Below are 22,218 nucleotides of genomic sequence, written 5' to 3' on the forward strand. Positions count from 1 at the left end.
GTTATATTCTAGATACCACACTATAACCTAAATATCATGCTATAATCTAATTACTACAACCTAATTACCACGCTTTAATCTGAGTCGTCGGGCTGGTAGTGTAGTCACTACGTTCCTCCACCTCGGCCTCAACGGCCTCGCAGTACCTACATCCCCCCTCCGTGGGGCAGGTTTACCTGCCACAGTACCATGGTCTGCCACGGTATTTTTCCACTTATTTTTTTTTCTACATTTTTTCTTATATATAACTTACTATGACAACTATGGCAACTATGGCAGACTACTTAAAAATGGAATAAAAACGTGAATAAAGCTGAAATCAAACAGAATCTCCTGCCATAGTACCTGCCATAGTACGAAAAATCTTATAATAATACTATGGCAGCCTTAGTCAGCCCCTCAGACTCCAAAACCCGATTCACGCTATGATTACCCTTTATATACTCACCTAGACCCTCCAAGTATGATTCCCTATGTCCTGAACTATGGCACCCGAACTATGGCAGCCGAACTATGACCACTTACCCCCGTCAGAAAAAATATATTCGGCAATTGAAGATTAGGTAACTATAAATTAGTACTCGATTTGATAGAACAAAAAATGGCCGCTCAAGTTCCAGCAATCTTTAACCCCAACAACCATTTTTTCTACGATGACCTTCTTAAAAAATGTGTAGGTACACACACGAAAGAAAGCGTCAATCCAGCAATCTTGGCTTCTGTGGCTTTCATCACCACAAAATCCGGCATGTGGATTAGAAAAAAGAAGGCTTACAATGGAAGCATATACTTCGAGTTCGCCGCAGATCTTAAGGGGATTTCTACTAAGCACAAGGTAATTATTCGGTCAGATACCGGAGAAGACAGTGACGTGACCACATCCACCAAATTAAAGGATTTTCTTCTCCAAGCATCAATCGCAAAGATCTGTTATACAGATGTAAACTTCATGCCTTATCCCCCAAATGCGCCAAAGTATAATCCTGAATTCTTCAATCTCTTCCTAGGTTTCAAGGCCCAACCCGCTAAGCGCATCAAACCAAACCTAGTTAATCCAATCATCCGACATGTTCATGAGGTATGGTGTGCAGAGGACAAGCAATTAACCATATACATCCTCAACTGGCTCGCATTTCTAATTCAAAATCCAGACAAAAAACCCGGTACAGCAATTATCATGCGCAGTCCCCCCAGATGTGGTAAGAATATCTTAACCGATTTTATCGGAGAACGTATTCTCGGCCGTGAAAATTTCCTCTCCACTACTCGTCTTGAAGATGTAATGGGAAGGTTCAATGCGGCTGTTCGTGCCAAAAAACTTATCATCCTCAATGAATGCGATATGTCAGGCAAGGAATGGCACGGGGCAAACAACCGACTCAAGAGTTTAATCACCGAGCCTTACATCTCTATTGAGGAAAAGGGGATAGATGTGAAGGTTATTGATGACTTTGCTGGCTACATGATCATCAGTAATCATGCTATGCCAATCCGCATAGAAATGGGAGATGAAAGATTTGTAGCTCTCAACGTCTCAGCCAAATATAAGGGCAATAGAGAATACTTCGGTTCTCTCGTAAAAGTATTAGAAAATCCGGATACAGCCAGTTCCTTCATGTCCTATCTACTTAGCCGAGACTTAACTGGCTTCAATCCCCGATCTATTCCTGATACTCAAATGAAACGGGAGTTAATTGAAGCAAGTATCCCGAATCCCCAGCGTTTTATACAATATTACCTTGAAATGATGTGGCCCGACAATTGCGACACACTTGAAATCCCGTGTACAAATTTCTATAGCACTTACCAGAATTGGTGCAGTGAGAAGGGTGAAAACAAAACACTAAGTGACAATAAATTCGGTATGGAGATTAAACAATTCGCCCCTAAAATGCGTGTAAGCCGCTCAGGTACCCGAATAAACTATTACATACTAGATAAAGCAAAAATCGTGGAGAATTTTAGTAAAGTAATCCAAGATGTACAAGACGTACAGGAAGCACCAGTAGAGGGAGTAGAGTTAGTTGCCGAGAAACCCGCTGAGGAAAAACCCGCTGAGGAAAAACCCACTGAGAAAAAACCCGAACCCGCTGAGGAAAAACCTGCACCTGTAATTCGCAAGACTCCTCCACCGCTTCCACCCAAGCCTGACCACTTAAAAGAACGTCCACAAGAGTTAAGAAAAGAACAACCAGATCCCGATGAAGATACTAATGAGTCAAACACCGATAAATCTATAGATAACTTCTCAGATTGTTATCTATCTGACGAGGAACCCGACCAAGAAGAACCTATCCCCGAGCCAGATAACTACGACGTTTTAGATGACTTGCTATCTGACTCAGATTTTACAACTGCGAACCCAGCTCCTGAACAACAACCCGAGTATCCCGCAGAATCTTCTGCATCTGTCACTAAGCCTGACCCAGAACCGGCTTCTGAAGAGCAATTTATCCCGAGAACCCGACACAGAACCAGAAGTTGACCGGGATCCTGAACCAAAGGAAGGCACTCGAGCGCACTGGGCTTGGCAAGAAAGACACCGATGGGATCGCAAACCATGGGTTAAAAATTTAAAGGACCAGGTCTTCAATGATCTCTACAATACAGGTAAGGAATTATGGGCCAAGTACCAAGACGCGTCAGACGAATATGACTGGGAAATACTCGCGTTTGAAATAGAGGAATGTCCCACAACGCGTATTGAGGACGAGTACCAGTACTACCTTATGGAGGTAGTAGACCGCTTCAAGGACTGGATTGAATATAATGGATACTTACCTAAAATACCTAGCCGTAAAGAACTCGCAGATTTAATAAGAATATACAAGGAGAATCGTAATGCCGAGATTATTCCTACCCCCTCTGGTTATGAAACTATGAGGGCAGATAAGGGTAAAGCGCGAGAGATCCCCGAGGAACGTCCAAAGACTAATATGGAACGTGAATGGGAAGCCGCCAATGGAATCATCGACGAGTTTGATGATGAGTATTTTGATGAGGTCCGTGATATGATTGACTCCATTTAATAAGATAAGTGACGTGTAATTATCTTATATTTTTTTGTCCTAAATTATCCTACACTTATTATAAAGAAAAGCTATATTACAATTGAATACAATTCATAGTATATCAAATGACTCATTCAAAAATTGCACGCGCCTTACCAACACGACCTGACATCAAAGAACTCCAGTTTTCTGGCGCCCGCTTTTCCAGAGGAGCAATAGCAAGACTCGGTCAGCGACTCCAATCCCAATATCCAAATTGTAAATTCCAGATTTTACTTCCCTATGAAAACTGGAAACCCGGTGGTTGGACATCAGGAAACCAACCAGCTAGCCTTTTCTCATTCTTGGATCACTACGACGAAGCACAACTACCGGATGACGCAGACCCTGATTATTTTGAACGATTCATAATTTATGTGAGAGATGCCCCACCGGTTGCAGGAGGTTGCAACGGGGAGCTAAATGATTGCCTGTATGAATGCCTGAAAAATATCTACGGCACATTCTCTAAAATGCCAAAGTCAATCGAAAAGCCCGAGTATATCAAAAAGGCATTAGGTCTCAATCGCGATGCTCCCATCCCAGTTTCATGCATGGACAAGGTTGAACAACTCGCAGGAAGTCTCGCAATTAATATTGTGGGGGACATTACCCGAATCTCTAAGAGTAAGTCCGATAGATGTGTAACACTCATCCTATCAGAAGGCCATTACTCGCGTTAAATCCCGGAAGACTCCACCCCAGTAAAATAGATAGAAAGCGTAATTTACCCATCGTATACCATGAAGATGGGACCAATAATGTAGTCACAATATACAACGGCAAAACGGTTAAGTCTTGTACAATTGCGCAGTTTCAAAAAACTAAGAATTCCAAGAGTTCCTTTATCTCTGTTGAGAAAAACCGTAAAACGGGAATATATGAAACTCTTGAAGAAGCATATCAGAGAATCCACGAGGAGCGGGATGTCTTCTTACAAACTACAAAGAAGTTCGGTTTAGGAATCGACTTATCATACCATAACTGGTCTTACAAAAGAACGGCTCTCTGGTTATTCGAACGATTAAGTGTAGGGATTCCAGCCAATGATCCTCTTGACCCGATAGAAGCAGAGTGGTTAAGTGATGCAATGATGGGAGGATTAATCTGGGCAGATAACGAGTGGAAGGGCTATGGAAGACAGTACGACGCAACAAGTTTATACCCGAGTATTCAACAATCGAACGCGAACTTTCCAATCAGACGGGGTAAATTCCAGACACTTAATGACTTTGTTGACCACAGGGGTTATGCCTTGTATGGATTATTCCGTGCTAGCTCCCAGAGAGCGCCCAAGGGCAAGGTAAGTGGGAATAATATTCTCTTCCGACAGAATAAAAGGGGAATCTATACATTCATCGACTTACAACGAGCAAAAAAACTTGGTCTCAATATACAGTTAATACAGGATGGGAAGCCAAATGCATTGATATATGATAGAGAAGCGAGAATCCCTGGAACTGTAATATTTGGTGAGTATGTACACTTCCTCTTCAAAATTAAAAACCAGGGTGGCGTAGCTGGCCGCGTGGCAAAGCGAGTCCTCAACACATTATGGGGAGCATTATGCCAGAGGAAGCGTAATTACAAGACACTCACCGCAGATCAAACAGACCCATTTACATTTCCAGAGGGCCATACACTCGACTCTATCATACCAGTAGGATCTGACCAGTGGCGATTCCAGTTCACAAACCCGGGTAATCCCTTCAAAGGTGAGTATCCCAGGATCGCCCCATTCTTATTAGCACGTGGTCGTAAAATCACATCTGAGGCAATTCAACCATACAAGGATAAAGTACGACGTATCCATACGGATGGATTTATTTTAGAAGAACAGCCAGATAGCCCCGCGCTTTTCACTTGTTCAGAGAATGCAGATACGACTCTAAAGACTTTCAAGTTTGAAACCGCGGGATACTGCCATGTGAAAAATGCGAACAAGGTTATCTGGACATGATTGCTAAGAACTGGTAGGTTTATTTTTTACCGACATACCATGATAGCATAATTGAATAAACCTATAGAACATGTAATCTTACAAGATACCCAAATGCAAAACACCGACGGATTAGGTAGACAAGATGACGAAAGTTTCCACACGTGGGCTAAGCGCATTCAGAATGCTGTGCAATATTATGAGACTTGTAGTAGAATAGGTTTTCATAGGCGGCTACCTTATCCAAGGTCTCGTCAAGCTGTATATGCTTATATTGTGCACATTAGGAGAATAGTATCACGACTACCAAATAGGTGGTACTGTACCTACTGTAAATCTTTTATTGATCGCGGATGGGGAGCCGATGCTTCCATGGATCAAGCGGTACGACTACATTTATATAGTTGCCCAAAGCATTTTAATTTCGACTATTATACTCATCATGCTGAAATGATCCGGAATGCCTTTAGGAGATATATAGAAAGAAGGAACAATAAAGCGGCTAGGATAATCCAGAAAGTCGCTATCCCCTGGTTATATAGACCAGGCTCTCCATTGATGCAAAAGGCCGAGCGACGCTTCTACTGTCTTGCAGTATCCCAAGTGTAAACCCCGAGGTTCATATTTATTTTTTCTCATTCGAATAAACAGGTAACTGAAGATTTATATTTTTTACAAAGTACAAAGAATCATGTCAACATATACCGAATTCGCAAGCATTGTTAACAGCACTGACAGCACTAGTGAGGAGGTTATTTACGAGGCATCGCACATTCAGCCTAATGTTGTCTCTGACGAAACTGTCCCCAAGATTATCCGCGCATTAAAAGATACTATAGTAATCGCATTAGTATCTGGGTTTAGCAAAACCAGTTACCTCGTCCAGGACCACGTGAAGTATATCAAGCGAATCCAAACGGCAAATTCTCCTGTATCATATGTGAAGTTCGTGGCCAGAAAACTCTTCCCCAGATAATGCGGCATATACTGCTAAAATAGCAAAAATCCGCGAATCATACAAGAATAAACAAGCTCTCCTAGATAAGCTTGAGGCCCTCTTCGAATTGTATTATAATGCGACTAAGGACTCATCAACCGGTCCCCCAAAGCGAGCTATTACTAAAAACGAGGCTGAGAAAACCTTAACAGAACTTCTTGCATAAGCGGCTCCTGTGGTCCTACGATCCTATACGAATTTAGTCTATATTTTTTATCCATGTGTAATAGGCATACAGTAATTGAAGATAGCTATAGTATAAGTAACAAAACATCATGTTGGACCGGTTACCAGTAGAAATAGTCGAACGCATTGTCGCAAAGATCCCGGATACTGACCTTATTGCAGCGAGTAAGGTAGATAGAGTGTGGTGGCAGGAAGTTCGTCAAGAGGCATATAAGAGGTGGAAAAATTATGCCACTACGATTGGGTATGTCCGAGCTCTTGGAAAGCCATTCGAAAAAGGAAATGTTGACTGGATAACATTTGAAGATGTAAACGACTTCTATAAAAGATGGATAGACCGCCTCACCGAGGATCAGCTTTATATTATGGAGAAAATGCTTAGGAATGGGATGGTCGTGGACCCCCAAGAGAGGGAAACCATAGAGCATGCATTAAGTGAACATAGATGGAGAGGCGATCCTTGGGGAGTGGTATGAATGGACTCAACAGGAGTAAGCATTTTGCACTTGACTTTCGTAGGAATTACCCTGCAGAGTCATATTTTTTAGATCCGGCCGGCATTACCGCGTAATCCCGAATTACCGAAAAAGGAAATTTATGTTACACAAGATTCCAAACGCATTCTTACCAAATCGATTTTTTGTGGAACGGGTATCGCCCAAAAAGGAAATGATCTACGTACCGCATGAAGTCACGTGACACTCTACACATTTGTTCAGGGTATCACGTGACATGAACTCCGTTCACATTTTCTGTAATATAATCCATAGTTTTTCCATGAATGCTTTTTAGGCCAATAATCCAATAACTTATTCATCAGGTATCCTCGTGTTTTGCGACAAGGACTGATGACCATGTAACCTCATCATCAGGCATCCTCGCATTTTTTGACAAGGACTGATGACGATGTCACTTGGTTATTGTAAATTGAAGATAACAATTAGGTATGTAGACACGTACAGAAAAAAGACATGTCATACCCTTATATAACTAATCCTATAACCGGACGTCCAATCCGTGTTGGTGGAGATACCTTTAATCGAATAGTTATGGAATCTCATGATTATATCGATGGAAGGCTTGTCCGTAGACAAACCGTACCGCCTCCACCCCAGGAACAACCTGTATATTTAAATACAGATACAGGACGCTATATTCAACACGGTACTAGAACGTATCATAGACTGGTTGAGAGTGACTACGAGGTAGTTGAGGACTACTACCTTGTTTATTCTGAAGAGGAGGAGCTTATAGAGGAAATCATCAATGAAACACGCTATAATGAGGAAAATCTTGATGGCCAGCGGTTAACTTTCAATAATATACAACAAATCAGAGCCGCTATTCAAGCTGACCAAGATGAATATGATGATTTTATCTTACAGCAGAATACGACTAACGGGACACCTTCCTCCGGTCCTTCTGGTCATCCACGAACTTTGGAGGACCATGCCCCGAGACTTGCAGAGCTTAATATTGAGTTGTGTAGGGAATGTCTCATGCCTGTAAGCCCAAGTGACTTAACGGACAAGTTGTGCAAGGACTGCGCTTCCTAATGCTCAGTCCTCCGGTCTTCCGGTCTTCCGGTCTTCCGGTCTTTCCAACGGTTGATCCCTTAATGCCAGTTATTTTTTTTTCTACAAATGACAGGTATTTAAAGATAACAATATATAAAAAAGATTGTGAAGGATACTAAGTGAGCGAATAATCAAAGAAAGATAGCCATGTCAACATCAATCGTAATAAACCAGTGTCAGAACTGTGGAGTATTCTCTGCAAAAGCGGCATATAGAGGATTATCCAGCGTGTTGTATAGACAGATTATAAAGAAGATTGGCGACGAGAGTGAACCTTTACAAGCCTTGGGACTTGCCAGGGATAAGTTGGTCCAGATTATCCGTCGGGCAAGTAATGCGGATTTTACGCAATTATTCACACAAAGACTGGATATGAAAATTATGGACGGAGATTCATACGAGGATACTAGGAAGTGGCTTCTTGAACAGCTTATAGCCATTGGATATGACGGTGGGGAAATTGCCTTATATCAGTTCTTACGAAATACATCGGATGGTATTGACGAACCACTACATTCATGAGAAGTATGTAAGTCGTAATGAAATCCGATGACTAAAAACTTTGCCTCTCGAGCCTTAGGAGCTATTGGGTTAAAAGCTAGGATGTTACGGATTGACTTCGAAGGACGTAAAAAAGCGCCGCGATTCTTGGGGCTTCTGCAGAAGAACTTCGCGAGATTCTTACAAAATACTATTGATTCCTACTCGTAATGCTCGACGGTCCATATGACCCTTAGAAAAGATCTGTAAAAGGACCCCGATGCCTTCTATTATTTTTTTATTATCCAAAGGGTGACTAGACTTCAGGACTTCATATCGGGAGAATAACTCCTTTACGGTCTCAGGTTTTGGAATTTTAGTCTTTGTGGTCCTATCCCGTACTTTTGCTAAGAAGTTTTGGAAGTCTGATCCCAGGGTCTTACCAGATAGTCCGTAGGCTTCCCGAAAGACGTACTTAATCCAGGTATCTGTGTTCTTAGCTATAACACCGGATACGAGGAGGTGTTTTCTTTCTTTAGGCGATGGATATTCCCGAGCAAACTCGATTAGCTGGGAGGACTTTTTTGCTTCAGCTACGGCCTTCTGGCCATAAGGACTAAACTTCGATCGAACTGGGTTCAAACTCGGATTGAATGGAGATCGAACTGGGTTCAAACTCGGATCGAACGGAGATTGAACTGAGATCGAACTAGGATCGAACTGAGATTGATCAGTGATCGAACTGAGACTAGTATCCCATCTAACCCGAATAGATAACGGATCGCTCTTGGATCTTCTAAGATCAAATACTATAAATTCACGTTGTAGAGTAAGGTCATCGATTACTGGAGCTAGTGACTCCGATTCTTCTGTATACTGGCGGATGATCCTCTTAGTATCGGTCAAACTTCCGTGACCTCCATGTAGGGAAATATAATTCACATTTTCACGAATAGCCTTGGGAATGGTAAAGAATCTTTGGGCCACATAGATACACGAGATATTTTTGTGACGCCCGTGTGTAAAAAATCCAGTGATGAGATCCTGGGTTTTTTTAGGCGCATCCATCAAATCCTCGAAGATTACCACAGTAGCCTGGATGGAGTTGAAGTCCTTAACATTTGGAATCTCACTATGGGATACTGCGGTAAACGGAATTTCTTCTTCTTTGAAAAAATCACGTACGACTGCCCACTTCGGTTCATCGAGGTATCTGCCAACTAGAATTACCGCATCACATAATATGTACCTTTCGCCATCCTCCTTTGCCTTCTTGTCTCCCATTAACAAATTAATGATCATAGTTGTTTTACCCGAATCAGAACTTCCTGCTACGGCAAGACGGAAAGGCCATGATGGGGCAAACTCATTACCCTGTCTCGAGTCGGTCGTGTACTCGTCCAAATTGTATACATAAAGATCCATTTGAATTTTATTCTAATTTAGTTTAAATACGATGTCGACACCAATTGCAATTTATACTCCTTCAGAGCCTACTGGACCGCTTCCTAGGGATTTGCGTGATATGAATAATATACCATTAGTTGCGGTAATTAAGGATCTAACAGATTTTTTAACTGTCAGTGATCGCATGGTTGTTAATCGAGATGTACAAAATGCAAACCATCATCTTAAACATGCTCTTAATTTATTAATTCATCGCTGTAGAGAAACATACGAAGAACGCGATATATTAAAAGCAGAACGTGATCGATCTCGAAAAGAACGTGATGAATTACAAGATGAACTCGAGGTTCAAACGGGTTTGTTAGGTCTTACACAAGATGAGCTAAATAACGTACAAGATACTATTACTAGTTTAGAAGCTAATTTGGCTGAATTGGAACGTGAGTTTGGTGGTATGCGGACGACTAATCGTCGACTTCAGCAGCAATATAATCTTATGAGAGGAGAACGTAATAGAGCTATAGGTGAACGTAATAGAGCTATAGGCGAGCGTGATGTGGCACGAAATCGGCTTGTATATGCCAATAATCGGGTTCTTTTTGGAATTCGGACATTGGGACGTCTTAGGAATCGACTTTTCCAACAAATAGCCGCTCTGCGTATCCAAGTACAATGGTTTCGGATTAGACAATTGAACCTTCCTCCACCTCCTCTCAACCATCCACAAAATACGATATGGCTGCCGTTGGTATAGCTGCCCCCATATTTCATGGTCGGGAAGATGAAGATCTTAATCTTTTTATTGATAACTTTTTAGGGTATATTAATACCGTTGGTATTGATCCATTGGACGATGCCGGTGCGCCTCCTGGTCGGGTGCGAGCGATGGGGGTTCTTCGTAGCTGTATGAGAGATGAAGCGGCGAGGTGGTTTGATGCAGAACTTACTGGAAAAAATTGGGAACTCTCGAATATTCGGTTAGTGGCTACTGCAAATGGTGGAGCCGGTGCTACTCGCCGAGGCGTTCAGAGCTTTAGCTGTTCCTGAGGTTGCTAATGGATTACATGTTGGTACTTACTTACCCGGGTCTGATGTTGATGCATATTCAAGGATTTTAGCTAATGCGGCGAGAACCGTTGGAGAAACATTTTTCCCATCACGCGCTGATATCGTTAGAACGAATTTTAAAGTTGAAGAGCAGTGGAGGCGTGCGGGCGGACGTCCTACTCATCAACCCGTTAATGGGTTGGGAAATCATGGAGGTCCATTTAATGCTGCTGTCCAGAATCAACCAATAGTCTTACAGGGGATTCTCCTGGATCAAGCATTTATGCATATGCGTACAAATTTTCCAACCATCGTGGAAGAAAGACTTCAAATACGATTTAGTAACCTTTACCAGGAACAAGGTGAACCTGTTCGATCTTACTATAAGCGAGTTGAGAGGGCTGGGGATATTGTAGGATATAATCGAATTATGGTTACTGACCAGTTCTATAGAGGACTTTTGCCGGAAAACGTTATTGAAGCTTCCAGAATCGGGCGGCACCTCTTAATACATTAATCGATAGATTGAGTGATCTTGAGCGACGAAAGGGCGAAATGTTCTATGGATTACAAAGGCGTCAGGGTATTGAAAAGGCTAAAAAGAGGAATTGGCTGGCTATACTCATCCCGTGACTCCACACGAAGGTGCTGTAATACAAAGGTCGACAGACGTTATTACTCAAGAACGATTACAAGAATTGCTCAAGGCACAAGCCGAGGAACTTACCAAGAATTTCCAGGCACAATTTAAACAATTACAAGCATCTAAGCCAGTTCGTAAACCACCGGTCTATAGACAACAGATTAAACCTGTTCGGTCAAAGCCACGGCCACGCGTTGTTCAGGATCCTGATTGGGATGATGGTTATGTAGATCATGATTTTGGTGATGACCCTGGTGACCCTGATGCTCCTGAGTGGACTAGTGAGGATGATCAACATGTTATTGATCTTATTATGGGATATGAGACGTCTAAAAGATTTCCAAAGAGACTTCAGAAGGCTAAAGATAGACGCGATGATCTGGAATTAGCCTGAGCAATGAGAAACCTCGATCTTAATGATGATGCTATGGATATTGATACTAATACCGCGAGTTTTGATGACTTGAAAATTGTTCCCGATGAGGAAGGTGGTTTTCGGATTTGTGCGGTTCGAAGTACAAAAAAAAAGTAAACTCGGATAAGGGTGTAAAGTATCTCGAAACTTCTTAAATCTGTTCCAAAAAAATCAGTTAAAATGACTCCTATCAAGATTCCTGTGAAGGTTACTAGTAGTAAGCCCACACTTATAAAAGCCGTCACCAAAAATGATTCATTAAGTTTATTAAGGTCTGCAGATTTTAGGAAATTACTCCGCGAGATTCTTCGGGAAGAATTAAAGTCTGCTCGTAAAAGTACGGAGATTCCGGAAGACCTAGTTGAGGAAAAACAAGAAGAGGATATCAGGGAAGATGACCCGATGGATATTGACATAGCTCGTTTGGAGAATACTAAAGATCTTTTAGCGCTGGATGGGAACGTCAATGGGATAGCAATTCAGTGTTTAGCAGACACTTGTGCTAACGCGTCTTTTATTCAGAGGGAAGCCGCTGAAGAATTAGGGTTGGATATCGACAAGAGTATTACACATAACATATCCGGCGCTCCAGGTTCTGGTAGGACATTCGGCATGGTAAAAGGTGTGTCAATCAAACTAACCCCTGATTGTGTAATCACTGAGAATCTCGCAGTTTTAAGCGATTACAAGCATAGGGAGATTGGATTGAGCCGGACGTGTCTGAAACGTTACAATTATGATGTCCATGAATCACGTGAACATATCGCCCTTACTTGTAATGAGAAGAATGTTTTTATCCCGATAGTTTCTGATGTGAATCGAGGAGACAAAAAATAGGGAATATTTATTTTTTATTCCCAAAATTTGCGAATTAAATCGGGAACATCCTCCTCTAATCTACTAGCGGGTTCCCAAGTGGCTTCGGTATCTGGGTATCGTTCCCACTTGATTAGATACTGGTCTTGACCCTTCCTGATGCGATGCCGGAGTATCCGCTCAGGTACAAATCTTCGGGTTGGCCCTTGCCCTTTATCACGGACTCAAGGTGGGAGATGCTCATTTTCTGGAACAATCTGCAACTCTTTTCTTTTCGAGTGTACGCACATCTGGATACACCTAGACGCCCGTGTGGTCCATCAAGAAGATACGTAGGAGGCTGTTCGGGTGAGAGGATCATTTTTTTGATGACACGGATATTGGGATTCCATCTTATGTCACCTGTACGAAATTTTCCATGGAGTTTATTCCCGAGTACTGAAATAGGTTCGTCTAACTTGACTCGGACATGTATTCCTTCAGAGAGAAGTTCCGTCTTTTTTGACACCTTGGGTGACCCAGTCGGAATGTCTGGAGGATTTCTTTGCCAGATTTCATCTATTTTACTAACCACATCATGGAAATCTTCTGACCATTCCACGGATGTCACCCCAGTCTTCAACTCCTGTGCCACCATTCGTTTTAGGAGAGGTTCCTGGATTGCTTGGATGGCTCGTTCAGGCGTATGATTGCTGTTTGTGTCTTCTGGTTCGCCGAACCTCATCATTACCCCTAGGCTGTTCAGGAAAAAATCACGTACCTGGTCGTTAGTGAATTCTGATCCGGAGTCTGTCTCTATTCGATGTGTTGGTGGCTTAATGCGATTTCTTCTGTAGATTTTAACAAATCCATTGAGAACCTTATTTGCGGTTTTATCCTTTAGGGGCTCTGCATCGACTCGTTTACCCGCGACTTCTACCACTACGAGGAAATAGTGGAATCCTTTGGGGTCGACTGGCATCTCTGCGAGATCTGCCTGATGCGTCGCATTTGGTTTTCATACAACTACTCGTGGACGCTCTGATGACTTCTCCTTTAGGGGCTTTTTGTATAGGTTGTAGTGCTCCTCACCTTTTAGAATTCGTGCTGGTACTCCGGAGAGATTGTAGTATTTGTAATAATTCTCTAAATGCGACATATTACGACAAATTAAAGGAAAGATTTTGGACTTCAAATCTTAAGATGACACGATTTTACTGCCTAAAGTGTAAGAAGGAAACCGAGACTGCTAGTGAAATACAAGATATGACCACAAATGGGCGTTACCGGCTGCATGGTGATTGCACAGTTTGTGGTATGCATAAGAATACTTTTACTGGGATAGACTGGGTTATCAAAAAGAAAACCAAGGAGAAGAAAAAAGAAACTGCGGCTAAAAGACATCAGACGGCGTACAATCGGCAATGCAAAAAACTCGGGCAGAAAATCTTAGATTCTGATGACACGTGTAAGCAGTGTATTGATAAATGCCTTAAGGAGGCAAAAAAGAGGAAGACGGATTAGTACCGCCTTCTAAAAGTATTCCTCATCATCTGAGTCATCGAGAGATACCTCTCCATCATCTGATTCATCATCCGAGTCGTCAGGAGTGCGACCTTCCTTAAGCAATTGGATGTTGTACGTTATTTGAGTCCATTTCTCCCAGTCGGACTCTTGCGTTATAAAGCCGCATCTGAGGAGTGCTCTTTCTATTACTACCATCCCTGCAAACCTGGTGTATTTTTTCTGATCGGCTTCATTGAAATTGTCAATGGCTTCTTTGTAGTAGTCTACTGCCTGTTTGTATACCTCTTCGGCTTCTTTATGCCGCTTCCACAACTCGGCTTTACAACAGTTATACCAGAGTCTGTTAATCTTGAGATGTTTTCCGAATTCTTTAACCGGAAGGTTTCTGACCATCTCTGCTACTATGTCCGGGTCATTGAGGGGTGATGCCTGAATTTGGATCCATTTACGGATTCCATAGATGTCTACAAGATCAAGCCCGAGGTCTTCGGCAAGAGAAGTGGCGGCGTGTAAGTTTATCATTGTATGTTACTTATAGTTACCTAATCTTCAATTGCCGAATATATTTTTTCTGACGGGGGTAAGTGGTCATAGTTCGGGTGCCATAGTTCGGGTGCCATAGTTCGGCTGCCATAGTTCGGCTGCCATAGTTCGGCTGCCATAGTTCAGGACATAGGGAATCATACTTGGAGGGTCTAGGTGAGTATATAAAGGGTAATCATAGCGTGAATCGGGTTTTGGGGTCTGAGGGGCTGACTAAGGCTGCCATAGTATTATTATAAGATTTTTCGTACTATGGCAGGTACTATGGCAGGAGATTCTGTTTGATTTCGGCTTTATTCACGTTTTTATTCCGTTTTTAAGTAGTCTGCCATAGTTGCCATAGTTGTCATAGTAAGTTATATATAAGAAAAAATGTAGAAAAAAAATAAGTGGAAAAATACCGTGGCAGACTACGCGTACTGCGGCAGGTAAACCTGCCCCACGGAGGGGGGATGTAGGTACTGCGAGGCCGTTGAGGCCGAGGTGGAGGAACGTAGTGACTACACTACCAGCCCGACGACTCTGAATACATAATCTGGCTACTACACTATAATCTACCCCTTTTATTTTGATGCTATCTCTATTCACATTCTAGCTATATTTTTATACCTTTCTTGATATCTGTATTTTTCTCTTATGTATGATTTTATTATCACGTTATAATCTAAATACCCCACACTTTAACCTAGGTACCTCTTTTTTCTTCCTGTTTCTACTCTATTTGTAATTTAAGTTATATATTGTTGATACTGACCTTTCACGTCTGATTGAATGTCAAATTCTATATTGAAGTACTTACCCTTTGTGCCTATTTGGTTGCCTTTCTAGATGCTGAAATGTGGTAAAAAAATATGGTGTCGAGTGGCGCAGTATTTCGATGTAAATCTGCGATTAATTTTGGCTGGACACTATGTCATAATTCCAGCCGATCTTTTGGGCATGTGATTTGAGGATCCAGCCTGGCGCCATGGTAGTGACCTGATAGTGACCTGGTAGCTACCGTAGAACTGTCATGGAACTGGCAGGGAACTAGAGTGGTTCTATTAGTTTGCCAGTTCCAGTTCACTTTTATGCCAGCTTGGATGCCGAAATATTACCTAAAGTTCTGGCTGAAATTATGAAATAGTGCTGGCCAAAATTAATCAAAATTTACTACACATCATTTTTTTTTTCTAAAATGGATGTTGCGAGTAGATACGTATATTGTTAGGAGTGTCATATGATAGTAGTCCCAGAGGGCTCAGTGACAGGTGATTCTTTACGCATATATTGTTAATTTATTGCGCCTAAAGTTTTTGTGATACTCTACGCATATATTGTTAGAAGAATCATATGATAGTAATGCCAAAGGGCTCTGTGTCAAGTGATACTCTATACACATATTGTTAGGAGAATTATATGATAGTGATCTCAGAGGGCTCGGCGTCAGATGACATCCAGCACAGTATCAATTCAGGGATATTCTATTAGTTCACCCACCATGAATGCCAAATTATTGTATCCAAAAATCTTGCTGAAATTATTGTTAACTTACTGCGCCTAAATTTTTGATATCACGTGGCCAGGCTTTAGTCTTCCCTTTTCGCAACTTTTAAGGGATATTTGAGAAATATTTGAGTGGCATTTGGGGTTTGGGCTAGTGGATCATTTGGTTAGAGAATTGGAGGTGCCAACTTCGTATCTCTTTTTGGTATACCTTTATATTACGTGAAGGCTATATCATACCCGAGTACTTATCTAAAAATGAAGCCTTCTGCCATTTTTATATAATATAATTCCGCAAAAGGCTTCATTTTTACAGATATATCTGGATGTCTTTCTTTTACATTTCTCCTACTAAGTTCGCTATCATTTCTTTTTGTATTTATCGAAAAAAAATAATTAAACATTTCCGAATTTTATAAAGTAATATAAACATTTTCAAACTAACAACATGCATACACCAACTAATTTTGACCAAACTGATCACACCGGAACTCTCACCCGCTACGACAGCGCCAGCCCTTTAGCTGGTATCCCATCACGTAATGATATTGTGGCAGAATTCGATAATGGGATGACCACTATACTTCAACAAAGCCTATCCGGCAAGCAACCCATACATTTCATGCCTACTGAAGTTAGTGATGATATCGAGGGGTATTCCTCCTATATCTTGCATATCACTGGTTCTTTGATTAATAGGCAAAAGGTGGTCGTGAATATCACAGCATCCGACCATTCTTCGATGTTGAAGTACCTGAAAACTATTCCCCCTCTTCACTTAAGACCATATTAGCACGCATTTTATCAGTTACACTCAAAAATACAACAAAATTTGGGGTTGAGGATATTCGTGCTTTTCCACTTCAGGGTTATTATACAGAAAAGAAAGCATATATCCGTATAAGAACGTGGAACTACTTTGATCGGTATAATGCCCTAAAAGCAGTTCGTGAAGTCGGCATTCGTACAGTCTCAGATGATCTAAACTGCCAGTATTATTACTGCAAAGTAGCTCGTGAAGAACGATTACCTCTTTCAAGCTGGGCCGTATTAAGCAATTATTTATACGAATTCATCCCAGATGGTACTTACCTATTTCGACTATCTGTGGATAATTATAATCCAATAATATAAGTGAGGACAATTATAATAATCCATTATTCTCCTCAACACTTACGAGGGATCGAACCCTCATACTCACATGGGATATTGAGACATATAGTTCACGAAAAACAGGCGAGGTGCCTAACGCAAAATATGATGAAGACAGAGTGTTTATGATTTGTATGACAGTGCATTGGAAAGATGATCCCGAACCGTTAAAACAAATCTGTCTTGTCGATGTTGAAACAGCACCAGAGCCAAGCTGAATCACAATTGTATGTGGATCCCAGACAGATTTACTAAAAGCATTCGCTTTATGTTGGAAACTTCTAGCTCCGGATATACACATAGGCTTTAATGATTCTCAATACGATTGGTGGTTTATTGTAGAGAAAGCTAATAAATTAGGAGTTCTCGAATGGATGTTCAATCATATGTCATTCAAGCCATCGAGCCTGGAAAAAATTATAAAATGGGAATATCGATATAATATGATAAAAGTAAATGATGGAAAATTCCATTCGAAACATCTTAAAATTCCGGGATGTGTAGCTATTGACGTCCGACCCTGTTTTATGGGAATTTATTCTAAGGCTGAAAAGAGTAGTTTAGCATTTTACCTAAATGAATGTGGGCTCGAAAGTAAAATGGATATGCCTATTCACCGCATGAACAAATATTATGAAAGGGCATTAAAAAAGCCAGATTCCATGTTGGCCGAACAAATGCGCGAAGTGGCCAAATATTGTATTATCGACGCTCTTAGTTGCCAGCGGTTAATGGTAAAGCATAATGCAATTAATGAGTATAGAGAGGTGGCATCCATAGCCTTCTTATTATTATTTGATGCACATTATTTTGCGGGAGGTATGAAGGTTTGCAATTTTTTAAGTGCTAGCGCATGGCAAAGAGGGATCCTAACCAGTATGATTTCAAGCCAACAAACAGAAACTGGAAAATACCCTGGAGCCTATGTTTTCCCACCAGTAAAGGGTCTCGAAAATAGACGTCCTGTAACTGGTTTAGATTTCGCATCGTTATATCCGAATCTTATCATAATATATAACCTCTCACCCGACAAAATCATTTTATCTCAAGAGCATGCCATATCTGTAGAACAAAGCGACAAAAAGCTTCATAAGATAGAGTTTCTATTTAATAACAACCCCTAACGTGCCTGGTCAGTTCAGCATAACAATATTTCTGAAGAAAAAGGACTCTATACTAGCGTATTGGAATATTTATCAGGTAAACGAAATGAGATGAAGAAGCGTCTTGCACCTTTGAAAGAGAAAAAGGAAGACATGGACTTGGTAATAAGTTCAATGGGTAAAAGTTTGTCATTATCAGAAGCCATCGAGCAGATCTTAGCGAATGCAGAGGTAGAAAAACATAACGGTTTTACTAAAAATTTATATCATTTTATTCATAAAGAAAAGCATGAATTCATAGCAGAATATGATTCTATTTGTTTCGACTGTTCTTGTTTGGATAAGAAACAATATGCTTTCAAGATATATATGAATTCATTCTATGGTACGGCTGGAGATAGTAAATCCCCTTCTTCTTACGTGAACTTGCTGGGGGTGTTACTTCGGCTGGACAGAGAAATATCAAACTCGTTGCGGATTTCGTCAAGAGAAAGGGATTTAGGATAAAATATGGTGATACGGATTCCTTGTATTTAGTCTGTCCAGAAGAACGCTTCCAGAGGTGTGATGAGGCTTATGATAGTGGCAACGGGATCTCAAAAGAAGAATATTGGTCTCGAATGGTAGAAATCTCTATGGTGAAAATGGAAAAACTTCGTGATGAAGTTAATGACTTTCTCAAGGAAGATAACGGATCCCCTTATCTTAAAATGGCATATGAGGAAGTCTTATTTCCGGTAGTATTTACTGGAAAAAAAAAATACTATGGTATCCCGCATGAAAGCAAGCCGAACTTTAATAAAAAGCTTTTCATTCAGGGAGTTGAGGTTGTAAAGTGGGGGCAGTCTAAACACTTTCGTGGGATGGGTAAGAAGGTCATGGAAGAATCTATGAGACTGGATAATACTCGCACCTTGCATCAGATTGTGGAGAACGTGCTTAAAGAAACCATAAATGATATTCACAGATAGATCTTAATGGGGTGATTAAAACTGCTGTATGGAAGCCTGATAAGAATAACAAGAGTGTCCAGCATTTTATTTCACAAATGCGAGACAGACATACTCGTGAAGAAGCAGATGCCAAACGGCTCATAAAAAGAGGGCTAACATCTGAGCCTTATCTTTATGAAATCCTAGAACCGGGTGAGCGTTTTGAGTATGTTGTAGTTGAGAATGATTCATCAGATAAGGTCGGAAATAAAATGGAGTATCCAGAAGTAGTGAGGCGATTAGGTAAAAAGATCAATATCAGCTATTATCTGAAAACCGTCGTCAGCCTTTGTGCACGATTTATTAACTATGATGAAAGTTTCCAGCCATCATCTGAAATTGTGCTGGAGGCCTTAAAAAAGTTGAAAGATGCTAATAAAGCGGGTGATAATAAAGCGGATGACGGTGGGGTGGATGGAAATGACCTGGATGAAGACGAAGAAGATGAAGACAAAATGGATGAAGATGAGGTATCAAAAATAAGAGATGCCTTAGCGCAGAAATCGGCTGAAAAGTGGATTAAGGGGTATATCAAAAGCCTACGTGATGGTCCGAAAAAAGATAAAACCATCATATCTCATTTATGGGAAGGGGCACGCATTTACGTGAAAAAAATATTTGATACTACTTATGCCGACAAGGGAGAACACCTAACTAACAATGCTTATTACCAATCATTCCTCAATGCGCTAGATAAGCAAGAAGAATCCATCCGCTTAAAACTTTCATCATTGCTTAAAGAAATTTCTGAGGTTGATATAGAGTATAGAGACAGTATGTATAAATTAGTTACTAAGAAGCGAGCAATGTCCTTAGAACAATATTTAATATCATATTATTTGGATGAGTGTAAGCTACTAGCAGATTTCTGAAACACATGGTACAAAGTAGTTGGCCTAGAAATTATACGCTATCGAACATTATCGAAGTTACAGGATGACAAAAAAGATGATTCGTCCAAAGCGGATATAGACGAGATCATCGAATTATATGGATAAATACTCTTAGCGGTGTTAACTGATTCAGTACGTTGAATAGATTAACTATGATTTGCAGTCAGGGAGATTAAGTACGTTTAACTATGACTGAAATCCAATCAAACAAGACACGCTTAAAATAGGGAGTTCGTTTATAGTGTAAAAGGTTATACTTTATTATAGAACTTTATAATTACAAGAATAAGAACTAATAGGAACTAAGGTTAACTAATTCGAACTGAAGGAACTTAACTTATAACGAGGGAAAATACCAACGTTATTTATATAAAAGTTACTACATATAAAGATATAATAAATATAATAGATATAACTAATGTAATAAATATAACTAATATAATAAATATAATAAATAAATTAAATATAATAAATAAAATAATTATATCGATTATATTAAATATAATTAATATAATAAATATAATAGAAATAATAGGCTAAGGAGGCTGCGGCTAGGTCGGCTTGGCACAGTTGGGTACAGTAGATCCTAATTTTCCACATGATCTTCTGGCGCAGTAAGTTGTAACTCTACACGTGACTAGGGGTAACAGCGGGATGTGGCAATTTCAACTAAGAATACTTAGCCGTTAAGGCACTTCGCATAATAAAATTTACATATTTTTTCTCGTGTAATAATACCGGCTAACTTCAATTTCTATCTTCGAACTTCTGGCCTCTGATCATAAATCCCAGCCTCAGAAATGTTCGGAGACGATAAAAAATAGTTCCAATTAGGAGAATACTTGGTATTACTTTTTTCTTTCGGCTTAGCACTCCACAAATTCCATATTTTTTTCCCAAATACGAAGTACATAATTGCAATCAGTAAAAAGATAAGTATGGAATATATTATCAACGGCGACATCAAGGAGCTCGCAACGATAGGAATAGCTGATGGTAAAGATACCGTTTCTGCGCCATCTACAGAAATAATTTGAGATGAATCATTCATAGGCGGGGGTGGAGGGGGTATTTCATTATTTTCCTTCAATTCTAACTGGTCCCTGAAGGACCTATTTTCCTCCCTTAATTTTGATCACGCTGAATACAAAGCATCTATTTCCCGTCTAAATATGCTATTTGATGACTCTATCCTCTTTTCCATACATTCTATTGTATATTCTTTTGAATTACGGTCCTCCTTCACCTGTTCCAATTCAAGCCTGAGAGAATCAATCTCTTTAGGATCGGATAAGCTTATTTGGACTGGCTCCTCTATCACCTCTCCCATTACATCCAAATCATGATATGTACGCTCTAGATCTATGTCCTCCAACTTACCTTCCAATTCACGTATTTTAGTTTCAAGAGAAAGAATCTGGACCTTGTCAGCGGATGAAGCTTTCTGGGCCAAAGTCGCCTTTCTCTTCAGTGTTTTAATCTCTGATTTGAGCGATTGGATTTTAGCAGTATATTTGACTTCAAGCTCACGTTGACTTTTGGAATGAGACTTCCGTTCAGAAATAAGTTGGGATCTAACCTTAGTACTGGACGCGTTTAACTGGCTAGCTTTATTTTCAAACTCCTTTTCTCGCTCATTGTACTTATCTACCAGCTTTTCGCTGAGATCATTAATTTCGGCTTTAGATTTAATAGCAGAATATAATTTTTCTTTAAGCTCTTGCTCATATGTACCACCAAGTCGTTGTCTGACCCCCTTAAAGGAATCATTATCTTTATTATTGATATTTTTCAAGATATATACATTGGTCATAGCCTTTTTTTTTCGGCTTAGTTGCTAATATAAAAAAAATGTGTCTAAAAATTTCTGGACTGAATCTACCGAAAATATATCGATAGTACTGAATACACCGAATATACCGAATATATCAGATGGATCGAATGTACCGAATGTACCGAAAATAAATCGATAATATCGAACAAAAAT

The 22,218-nt window shown here is 40.4% G+C and overlaps 6 protein-coding genes across 6 annotated transcripts; 4 read left to right on the plus strand and 2 right to left on the minus strand.

Annotated features, from left to right (window-relative positions):
• Window positions 1-3,136: 3,136 nt before the first annotated feature.
• Window positions 3,137-5,010, plus strand: OCT59_027703 (uncharacterized protein; the record flags this gene model as incomplete). The annotated part of the gene is made up of 2 exons (XM_066137169.1): window positions 3,137-3,677; window positions 3,764-5,010. The coding sequence occupies 2 exons, from the start codon at window positions 3,137-3,139 to the stop codon at window positions 5,008-5,010; spliced, it is 1,788 nt and encodes a 595-aa protein (XP_065993584.1).
• A 93-nt stretch (window positions 5,011-5,103) lies between these two features.
• On the plus strand, window positions 5,104-5,598 carry OCT59_027704 (uncharacterized protein; the record flags this gene model as incomplete). The annotated part of the gene is made up of 1 exon (XM_066137170.1): window positions 5,104-5,598. One exon carries the CDS (start codon window positions 5,104-5,106, stop codon window positions 5,596-5,598), a length of 495 nt encoding a protein of 164 aa, XP_065993585.1.
• An 82-nt stretch (window positions 5,599-5,680) lies between these two features.
• Window positions 5,681-6,152, plus strand: OCT59_027705 (uncharacterized protein; the record flags this gene model as incomplete). Its single annotated transcript, XM_066137171.1, has 2 exons — window positions 5,681-5,886; window positions 5,936-6,152. 2 exons carry the CDS (start codon window positions 5,681-5,683, stop codon window positions 6,150-6,152), a joined length of 423 nt encoding a protein of 140 aa, XP_065993586.1.
• A 109-nt stretch (window positions 6,153-6,261) lies between these two features.
• Window positions 6,262-6,648, plus strand: OCT59_027706 (uncharacterized protein; the record flags this gene model as incomplete). The annotated part of the gene is made up of 1 exon (XM_066137172.1): window positions 6,262-6,648. One exon carries the CDS (start codon window positions 6,262-6,264, stop codon window positions 6,646-6,648), a length of 387 nt encoding a protein of 128 aa, XP_065993587.1.
• A 7,421-nt stretch (window positions 6,649-14,069) lies between these two features.
• Window positions 14,070-14,585, minus strand: OCT59_027707 (uncharacterized protein; the record flags this gene model as incomplete). Its single annotated transcript, XM_066137174.1, has 1 exon — window positions 14,070-14,585. One exon carries the CDS (start codon window positions 14,583-14,585, stop codon window positions 14,070-14,072), a length of 516 nt encoding a protein of 171 aa, XP_065993588.1.
• A 6,781-nt stretch (window positions 14,586-21,366) lies between these two features.
• On the minus strand, window positions 21,367-22,044 carry OCT59_027708 (uncharacterized protein; the record flags this gene model as incomplete). Its single annotated transcript, XM_066137175.1, has 1 exon — window positions 21,367-22,044. One exon carries the CDS (start codon window positions 22,042-22,044, stop codon window positions 21,367-21,369), a length of 678 nt encoding a protein of 225 aa, XP_065993589.1.
• Window positions 22,045-22,218: the final 174 nt, after the last annotated feature.

This window comes from Rhizophagus irregularis, chromosome 7, assembly GCF_026210795.1.
Source record: "Rhizophagus irregularis chromosome 7, complete sequence".
NCBI lineage: Eukaryota > Fungi > Glomeromycota > Glomeromycetes > Glomerales > Glomeraceae > Rhizophagus > Rhizophagus irregularis.